Below are 10,445 nucleotides of genomic sequence, written 5' to 3'. Positions count from 1 at the left end.
AGCTCCACATCATCATCATCGGCTCCCGCGGCGTGGGCAAGACCAGCCTGATGGAGCGCTTCACCGACGACACCTTCTGCGAAGCCTGCAAGTCCACCGTGGGTAAGGGCGCCGGGGCTGGGCCGGTCCCTGGCTGGGCCCCTCCGCCGCCGACTTGCCCTCCCGCCGTCCCCGGAGGCCGGTGCCCTGCGCCCTGCCGGCCTCATTTCTCTTCGCGTCCGCGAGCCTTTCCCTCTCCAGCTGGGTGGCCTTGCATTTGGAGGATGGGCTCTTCTCGGTGAAATCTAGGGGGAGGGGCGGCCCCAGTGGAAGCCCCTCCATCCTGTTCCCAAAGCAGGGCGGAGATTTTTGTGTAGCCTCCACGCGCACTTGCCCTTGGGTCTCGCGGCCCACCGTCCTCGCCTGGCACAGACCCCTCACGCCCCTCCCACGTCCCTGATCCGGGCTAGTTATTGAACCAGCGTCCCCTCTCGCACCCCCCAAGAGCCGGTCATGAGACCAGGGTGATGCACTGGTCCCGTTCCGCTCTCAGGGACAGTGAGAATCTCTCCACGGAAACTCCTGGCCCTTACATTACTCACCCAAGAAAAAAGGTGATGCGAGGTGGGAAGCAGGCAGGCAGTGCAGAAGCTGTGCCCCTGGCCAGGCAGCCAAAGTGGGTCATCTTTAGCCAGTTCTGGTGCCTTAGTCGTGCCTTGTGAGAACCAGGACTTATTTTCTAATTTTGAACTCCCATTTCTGATGGCGCTGAAATAATGAAGCTTAAATTCCCTGTGGAGGAACTGGGGAGAATATTAAGACTGAAACTACACTAAATTTCTTGTTTTAACTGTAAGTGCGGGACAGGGACTTCAGCTGTACTTGTCCGTGACCTCAGGTAACCCTAGGTCTTGCCGAAATGGGGAGGAGTCTGCCAGAATCACCCCGGTGGGTGAAGTAAAGGGTGATGTAAATACAGTAACTCTGCAGGTCAGAAAGTATTTTGTCCTTGGGATCTAAAATCGAAATTGCAGGGAAGTTTTTTTTGGTTTTGTTTTTTGTTGTTTTTTTGTTTTTTGTGTTTTAACGAAGTCGGGTTTACAGGACTTGGCATTGAGGTTGGTCAGGTTGGTGTGGTAGTAGTTGTTTCTATGGAAAACTTTCCCCTTAAAGCTGTCAAAGCGAGGGAACCCCATAGATGAGGTAATTCTTCAAAGTAAATAGCGGTCATCTTCAGTAATATACAATAAAGGATTTCCCCAAGGAGGCCCAAGAAACATTGACAGGTATTAAAATTTGAAATACAGAATTGAAAGTATCTTCCCATATACTTGTACACATATTTAGCATTGTAACTAGTGGTAGCCACCACGGTACAATTTGGGGATGTGAATTGGTTTTTAAATGTCCTGTAACAGGACAGTACTACATTTTCAATGTCTTATTGGAACATTAACACCCCCCCCCAATTTCATATTGTCTTTCTTTGTTTTTTTTTAATTTTTTTTTTTTTAATTTATTTCTGAGAGAAAGACAGTGTGAGCAGGGGAGGGTCAGAGAGAGAGAGAGACAGAATCTGAAACAGGCTCCAGGCTCTGAGCTGTCAGTACAGAGCCCGACAACGTGGGGCTCGAACCCACGAACCGTGAGATCATGACCTGAGCTGAAGTCAGATGCTTAACCGACTGAGCCACCCAGACGCCCCTCTTTGTTTTGTCTTTGAGAAGTGTTTCCCTTACTGCTTTTTTGGAATAGATTGAGAAATATTTGTGCTCTCTGTACCCTTTGTTTTTGAAATGATGCCCTCGGGACCATGCTATTTAAAATTCAGTATCATAACTATACCCATTTTAAATATCCAGTCTTGGATCATACAGAGGATAGGGAGTTTTACATTGAAAATGAAGTTTTACATTGTTATTTTAGTATCTGATGTAAATAGAGTTAAAAGCAATTCAGAAGTATCGGTGTTTTATGGCTGCACACTTCAAAACATATAAAAATGAGGGATGATATGATTGTACCGTGTGGTAAAGAGAAATCAGCACAGGCACTGATAGGTGGATAAATGAGGGCTTGCGTGGGTGGAGGGGGGTTAGGAAATGGACAGTGGGAAAGAGGAGGGGTAAAGGAGGGTTTTCTTCACCACAGTGGAACATCACCCCCGCTCCCACAGGTTAAGAGGGCAGTCATGCAAAACTGCCCCCCTCTTCACAGCCAGTTACAAGGGCAGGTTTTCACTTGTGCTTCTGACGGACCAGCTGTAGATCAGAGGCTCTCACAGCCACCTTCTTCGGTTTGATTAGTTTGCTAGAGCAGCTCACAGAACTGGGAGAAACTTTCTGTGTACGAGATTACCAGTTAATCGTAAGAGCATGTGATTCAGAAAGGGACCCAGTGTTTATGTGGCCTCTGCACATGACACTCCCCAAATAGCCACGTGTTCAGCAGCCCCAAGCTCTGAACCTGCCCCTCTGGGTTTTCTGGAGGCCTCATTACATAGGCATGGTTAAATCATTGGCCAGTGGTGATTGGGCTCAGTCTCCAGCCCCCTTTCTCTCCTTGGGGTGGGGGACAAAAGTTCCAACCTTCTAAATCACTTAGTTCTTCTGTTGACCAGCCCCCATCTCTTGGTGACCTGGGAGCATTCCAAAAGTCATCTCATTAACATACCAAAAGATACTTTTATAATTTTCTCCTTAGAAGATTCCAGGGTTCTAGGAGCCCTGTGACTGGAATGGGGACAGAGACCAAATATGTATTTCTTAGTATCAATCAAAATCTCACAGACACATTCTGGAAAAGACACATTAGTGGACCCTGGGAGTAATGCCTCAAGATTCTAGACCTTGACCGCCATGCCAAGGAGCGTGGACCTTACGCCCTAGCAACTGGAGCTGGAAAGGCCTCTGAATACGGCATTGGCATGGAGACAGCGGGACGCATTTGGCAGGATTACATAGGATATTTACTGGGGAACGATGAAGAAACAGGAGGCAAGGAAACCGGGCGCTTTGGTTCTCTGTCCCCTTAACGAACAAATATATACACTTCACACGTCTCCCACGCTGCCACCACCACGGGGTTCCTTGTGCGGTTGGGTTTTTGTCTTGCTCGTTTTTGTTTCTTCCAAACATAGCCTATAGTACTTGGCTCGATAAGTGTTTATTAATTGTGGGAAGTTCAGACAAAGCTGATAACCTGTGGTCTGATCCAGAGTATGAAGGAAGACAGCTTAATGCTAACTAGCCACCCCCTCCCCCCGCCTCTGTGTTGTTTTTTCCCTTCCAGCTATTGGATCATTTACTGAGCATCTCCTGGGTGTGACGTACTGTGCTACCCACTGGGGGTTCAGTGGTAAACACAGGACATGGTCTCTGTCCAGAAGTCACTCAGAGCCCTTGGGGAGCGAGACGCCCATGTTCGGGACAGCAGTGGTGGAAATGCATGTGGAATATTCAAGGAGCGCAGAGGAAGCCCCTCCCGTGGGGGGACGTAGGAGGAGGGCTTGCTGTCTGGGAGGCTTCCTCCTAATTGGCATGCTTCATTCTGCAAGTTCCCTTAGAAAAATGCTATTTCAGGGTGCCTGGGTGGCTCAGTCCGTTAAGTGTCTGACTCTAGATTTTGGCTCAGGTCATGAGCTCACAGCGGGATCGAGCCCCACATCGGGCTCTGCACTGACAGCACGGAGCCTGCTTAGGATTCTCTCTCTTCCTCTCTCTCTGCCCCCTCTTCCACCAGTGCTGTCTCTCGCTTTCTCTCTCTCTCCCAAAGTAAATAAATAAACTTAAAGCAGAAACAGACACAACGAAAAGTGATATTGATGTAGTGTTGGGTGTGGTGTAGAAGTGTGGTCACCTCACCTGAAGGCCTGCTGCCTTAGCGGTGAGCTCATGGCTAATTGTGCTTCTGAGGCCAGTTTTTCAAGTGTCGGTAGTACCGTTGGGTCCACGTAGAGAAAGAGCCTCTTCCACAGAGGCTGTCCCTTCCCCTGCCTGGGCTTGCAGCTGTGTGCTCCTCATGACCTCAGAGTCTGGAAAAGACCCCGGGCCCCACAGCGTGGCAGGGAAGAGTCTCTGAGCATGTGCTAACCCAGGTGCATCACTAAAGTGATGGCCTCCTGTAATTCGGAATCTGGAAGAGTGGCTCCGTGAGTGCCCTTTTACAGAGAATCAGATTCACTTGAACTTCCTATAAAAGATTGTAGTGGATGGGCGCCTGGGTGCCTCAGTCGGTTGAGCATTCGGCACTTGGTTTCAGCTCATGTCATGCTGAGGTTGTGGGATCGAGCCTCACCTCGGGCTGTAAGCTTAAGAGTCTCTCTCCCTCTGCCCCTCTCCTTCCCTCTCTCTCTAAAATAAGAAAGAAACTTTCTAATTAAAGAAATAAATAAGATTATAGCTGAAATCCCAAAGGATTTCATAAACTAAGGGAACTTTATAAAATTATAAATGAGCAAAATGTTGATTTTTTTTTTCTTTGTATTCATTTAAAAAACACAAGATTCACCAGGGTATAAAAGGCTAAAAAGACTATTTACCAATTGACCTATTTAATGCAGATTGTCTAGGATGGAGTATTATTTTCAAGTCGGATTTTGCATTCGTGGAATTGAATTAGTGAATTAGTGAACTAGCGTAATTTGATGGGTCCTTTAAAAAGTGCAGGAGCAGTTTTTTTTGAAGTTGAAGGAAATAGAAACAAGGTACTTCTGCCGTAGAAATTTTTATATCTCAGCGTTTGTTTTATTTCTGTATAACTGTTGGAAAGTAGCTGTTAACTTTGAGTTGAAATGATTTCACCAAGTAGCACCCACCTTCACCCCCACCCCGGCAGCCGTGCGTTCTAGAGAAAACAGTGGTGTGTGAGGAACCTGGGCTTTTTGATTTAGGCTGTCACTAACCAGCTTGTGACTTTGAATAAGCAATTTAGGTGTCTGTGCTTATAAAATGTAACATTCTATTAGTAGTAGCTACTACATGTTGAGCACTTACTATGTGCCAGCAGAAGGGACACTCTGTATAATCCTCACAGCAATCCTGAAATTTATCCCCATTTTACAGATGAGGAGGCAAAGGCCCAGAGAGGTAAGAAACTTTCCCATGTGGCACAACTGGTCAGCAGGTGATCAGGCCAGGGCCACTACGAGTGAGTTCTTTCTAACCGTTCCTTAGCTTATTTGGAGATTTAAAGTTATTTTGCTTTGCGAAAATTCTGTGACTCCAAATCAAACACCATGAAGTCCTTCACAACTTAATCGTGGCCCCCTACAGGCCTGTGAAGATAGTGATTTCATTGATCTAGGTATCCATGAAATTGACTTCTGTAACTATGCCACTATCCTCTCTTGTCACTTGCCTTCTGGATTTTAAAATATGCTCTAAGAATTGGGCTTCTTACCTAAATATTCGATCATTCAAGCATCTTCAGCCTTTTGCACATTTATTAAAATTTTCCAAAGTTTTATATATATAGTATATATGTATAATATATGCATATATGAATAGAGGAAAAGTAGGAATAAGGCAGTCTAGAACAGAATTCTGGTTTTCCTGGGCAGTAAAATTTCCCCCAGAGTGCTGGAAGCCAACGTAGGATTGCCATCCTTTCATTTTACCAAGTAAAGACATTCTTTAAGATTGCGGTCACCAACTTTTCACTAGACCAAAAAAAAAAAAAAAGAAAAGGAACGACGGACTATCAGGATTAAAAAGTGCTTTGAATTTAGTTCTGAGAACCTTACCACTCTTCATTTTTCTCATTGTGCATCAACACATCGGACTTCACAGTGTGGCCCCTGAGAGTGGTCGTAGATGATGGTGCTGTACCGAAGCCCTGTTTTCACTCACTCCCTGGCCATGGACCCTGTGTTCTCTTTGCTGGACTCCTCCCTTTTGAGTCCAGAGTTAAGATGAAGGCGCTTGTTCCACGGGTGGGGAAACTTAGTGGTGCAGGCAGGTGGCTGCATTTTATCAGGAAACAGGTGGGTGTCCATCAAGTGCAGAAGCGGCTCTTTGTGGGTCTGGCCTTGAATGTTAGGGGACCCGATAGATGAAATGCGGCCCACAACGGTCTGGTCGGTGTTACCTGGAAGCGCTGTCAAGGGAGGCTGCCTGCTTGTCCTTTCTGGAAACAGGTCAGACATTTTTGCTGGAAATCCCAGAATGAGTATCTGATACTGGATTAAAATTCCAAATTGTGTATTGTATTTTGCTCAGGGGTGTTCAGACGCAGTCTTCCATGCCGTGGCTGATCTGCCTAATTGCTTCACTTAAAAGAGAATTGGGAGAGTTGTCCAGAATTCCCACCCCAAGAGCCCGACACCGAGCCTCTCCAGTGCTGTCTCTGTCCTCTGCCAAAATGATGTAACACGATGACTCAGGGACATGTCAGTGTGAAAGGAACAGATGCGAATGGTTAACATTTCGTTTTTATACCAGCAGATGCTGTGCATTGTCATTAGCTTGATTTATTTAATGAACTCCGTGCAAACGGATAGGCTTGTGCATGGCACGTATGTCCCTTTTTTGTGGAATAGCTTTCAAAGAAAATATGGAAATGTAGTTGCTGTCTGGTTGTTTAGGTTGAATAAAAATCTATTCAGAGACCTGGCTTAAGTGCGTTCAGCCTTTCTTTCACTGTTCTGCACTGAAGAAGAAAGGTTTTATTATGCATGATAGATCCAGATTCTTAGAGATGGCCTTTCTCCCTCCAGCCGCGTGGAATCTGCCAGGAGCAATCTGTTAGCAGATCTTAGAACTGGCTTCAGAAGGCAGGATAGGTTCCTTTGAGAATTGCTAAGTCCAAATTATTCTCCAGCCTTGGGTGCCAGATACATTGTTCTAATTAAGCATTTGTCGGAATTTACAAAGAAAATGTGGCTTTGTATAGTGTAGTCACTCAGCAGGTGTTACTCAGGAGGCTATTTGTGTTTATGTAAGACACCATACTGCTAGCTGCTCGGTAGGGCACAAAGCTAATGCCTCCTTACCTGGCTTGTCCTTTTCAGAAGGGCAGGTGAGTCCTGGAAATGGCCACAATAAAACCTTAGAAAAGAGGTTGTACTTCAACAGAGGAAGAAATTGATTATGCTCCTTTTGTCCTTTTATTCCACATCTTTGACATTTGGAAACCCAAACTACAGACCTAGAGTAGTGCCCTTAATTGAATGTGATTAAGTTTGTAAAAAAAACAAAACAAAAACCCTTATCCTTTAAAACCAGATAACACACTGGCTTAATAGAACACTCTATTCCATTGAAAACCTTTTCCCCCCAAAACTCTGACAGCCTCCAATGTTTGGTTTCTGGTGCTTATGTCATTCCTTCTTCGTTTTAAAACAAACCAAACAGACTGTATTTCCACCTCAGCCGGGCTTCTGGTAGAAGAAGTAGCTGATGAATCAAAGGCTCCTGGTTTTCCCACCTTAATTTAGGATCCAGGACCCCTCTAAGCGGGGACCCAGTGATGGAACAGGCCTCTGTAATTTTCACTTCTAAAGGAAAGCACTCCACCTTCTCCTTGGCCGCTCCTCCTTCTAGACACCCCTCTGCCTCCCACCCCAATGGTGTGATTTCAGACGTGGATGCAGGGTCCGGAATGTGAGTCCTGCCTCTACCACAGGCTGTCGGTGTGTCTTTAGTGAGCAACTGAATGTCCATTTCCTCATTCAAGAAAAGAAAAAGTAGGGCTTAACAGGCTTCTCTCATCTCATGTGCAGGAATAAATGGGGATGAAATATCTTGGGTACCTGGCCTGGAAGGGGCAATTATGAATGTCAGTTGTGTTCCTGTCTCCTCCTAATTTATACCATAGATGCCAAAAAAAAAAAGTGTTTCATAGATGAAATGCTCCAAAAAAAGAATCTTTATCCTTATAGAGATACATACTGAAATGTATACAGGTGAATATGAAAATCAAAATGTAAACACATGACCCAGGTAAAGTGCAAACTGCGTTTTTATGGGCCCAATCTGAGTAGTAATCAAGTTCATGTTTTTTGGCATATGAAGAAAATATTACTGATCCACTTTTTATCATCTAGGTTCTTGGTGGTTTTTTTGTTTGTTTTCAGATTCTCCTCCTCTCCCTCAATATTCTCTTCCACTTGTGACTCAAGGCAGGTTTTCTCTACCTTTTCAGAGAGGGGTCTGTCCGTCTATAACCAGGAAGCAGAGGAAGGCTTCTGGTGCAGGAACTGCATGTCCACGGCAGCCAGTGAACCTCACTTACTGTTTAAAAATCTTTCCTTAGCAATGCAGAACTTTTTAAGCTTGAAAGGTAGGTTTATATCTTGCAGCCTTTCCCACCTTTTCTTATCAGATGAGGCTGCCCCGTGAGGTAGGAGGGGTGTAGCCTGGAGCCACCTGCAAGGTTCAAGTCAGTGCTCTAATACTCATCTGCTCAGTGACTCTGGGCAGCTACTAGCCCCTCTGATGTCAGTGTTTTCATCTGTAGAATGGGAACAATAATATCTGCCTCATAAAACTGTTAAGTGGATACACTGCAGTGAGTTAATGGACATACAGCCCTTAGAATAGAATAGTACCTTAGAACAATACCTGAGGCATAGGAAACCATATAAAAGAGTTCTTAATCTTTGTATTATGAAGGGAGCAACCCCTTTCTGTGAAATGCTTTCCTCAGTGTATATACGTTGTGAAAATGCGGCTGCCTGCCGCTTCTGTCGGGCTCAGTGGGGCACACACTCGGTTCCCTCCCTGCCGCTCCTTTTGAAGTGATCGCCTCGGACTCCTCCCCGCCTCACGGAGGCCGTGGTGTGCTGTGCATTTGTCCAGCCAAGTGCCATCTCTTTGTGCTGCGTGTGTCAAGGACAGCGAGATGCAGGGTAGTCTGTATTAGCTGGAGGAAGAGGCAGATCTTACTACTAGGATGGATGCTTGATGTCCTCGGGCCTGATAAGCACTTTTTTAAATGTCCTATCATCACTTTCCTATGTTAATAATAGTACCTTCTGCTGAGCCAATCAGAGTGTTTTATGGTCATAGCACTTAGTCTCTGTTTCATTGAACTCTTTTCCTTATGTGGTGCTTTCCTGTGGGGACTTCCCTTGTATACTCTTCCCTGTTTAGGCAGAAGACTGGCCCCAAATGCATTCAGGTGACTTGTTTCCCAGTGTTAAACTTACCTCTCTGTGTGTGACTTTGACTCCTTTCTTAATTTCTCACTCTCCACCCCACGAAGACGCTGGAAATCTCCCTTAATAGAAACACCATGTCCAGAATTGGATGACACTGTATAAAATCTATGTCCTTGGAAAAAAAAGCCACTGTATAAACTTAAGATAGTTATTATGAAGTGTCTGTAACGTGACAGCCACCATTTGAATTGAAACTTCAAAGTCTGTGAAATCTTTCAACCTCCTAAAAGTGTTAAGTAAAGAAAAATCAGATCTTCGGGGAGGGGTGGAGAGGGAAGCAGGGCAGAGAAGGAAAAGAGAAGTCCATTCGACTGTAATCTTAGGTGTGGACCACGGTGTTATTTTTGCTTTTATTTATTTAGCTTTTTGCTGGAAAGGAATGTGAAGAAAGAAGCTTCTGTTTATTTTTGCCATTTTCATTTTTGTAACCTCTTGTGGCGCAGCAAGAAGAAATATGGTAATGTTTTAGAAATGTTTTGCCTTAAGGGGATCTTAGAAATCTTATCAGCACTAAGTATGTCAGTTCTTTATGCTACTGCTAAGATTTATGAGAAACAAATACACAGAAGACCAAGTGCAAAGTTAAGCTTTGTTCTTTAAACATCTCCTTCAGCGTGGTTCTGGGTCACTTATAGAACTTTTCACACTTTTCCTTTTTTTTCATGCATCTGACTCTTAATATAACAACTTTTCATTGAGGGCAGTGTTATAAATTTGAATCTAGGTTCTGCCACTCTGCTAGCTAGCATGTGATATGACCTTACAGCAAATGACCTTGTCCTGTGTCTACTCTGGGGTCTCCTTCTGTAGAATGAGGATACTAGTGCCCACTTCGCTGGGCTGCTTAGCATCCCATGTCAGCACAGAGTGTGTGACAGATGTCCACTATCATTGTTATTAAAGGAAAACAAGATTCAAGGGGCACCTGAGTGGCTCAGCCAGTTGAGCATCTGACTTCAGCTCAGGTCATGATCTCACGGTTCATGAGTTCAAGCCCCACATGTGGCTCTGTGCTGACAGCTCAGAGTCTGGACCCTGCTTCAGATTCTGTGTCTTCCTCTTTCTCTTCCTCCCCTACTTGTTCTCTCTCTCTCTCAAAAATAAATAAACATCGATAAAAAAAAGAAAATGATCAAGAAGACACAGTGAGTCAAATAGAACCATCTGTGCCCATTATTATAGGAATTAGAGCCCTATAACCTGTGTTCTTTATGATTAAAATATTTAAAAACATTTTTTTTAAAATATTTTTATTTATTTCTAGGAGGGAGAGAGAGAGAGACAGCGTGAGCAGGGGAGGGTCAGA

General features: G+C 44.8%; 1 protein-coding gene across 1 annotated transcript in view; it reads left to right on the top strand.

The window, feature by feature from the left end:
- The window catches only part of RAB12 (RAB12, member RAS oncogene family), a 42,950-nt gene that overhangs the window by 13,964 nt on the left and 18,541 nt on the right, over window positions 1-10,445 (top strand). The window contains exon 2 of the mRNA XM_077778266.1: window positions 3-102. Coding sequence (XP_077634392.1) covers window positions 3-102 — 100 coding nt within the window. The remainder of the gene's footprint in view (window positions 1-2; window positions 103-10,445) is intronic.

The sequence above is a fragment of the Crocuta crocuta genome, unplaced genomic scaffold, assembly GCF_008692635.1.
Source record: "Crocuta crocuta isolate KB4526 unplaced genomic scaffold, BGI_CrCroc_1.0 scaffold26, whole genome shotgun sequence".
Classification (NCBI taxonomy): domain Eukaryota; kingdom Metazoa; phylum Chordata; class Mammalia; order Carnivora; family Hyaenidae; genus Crocuta; species Crocuta crocuta.
This window is presented reverse-complemented; position numbering and strand designations above follow the sequence as displayed.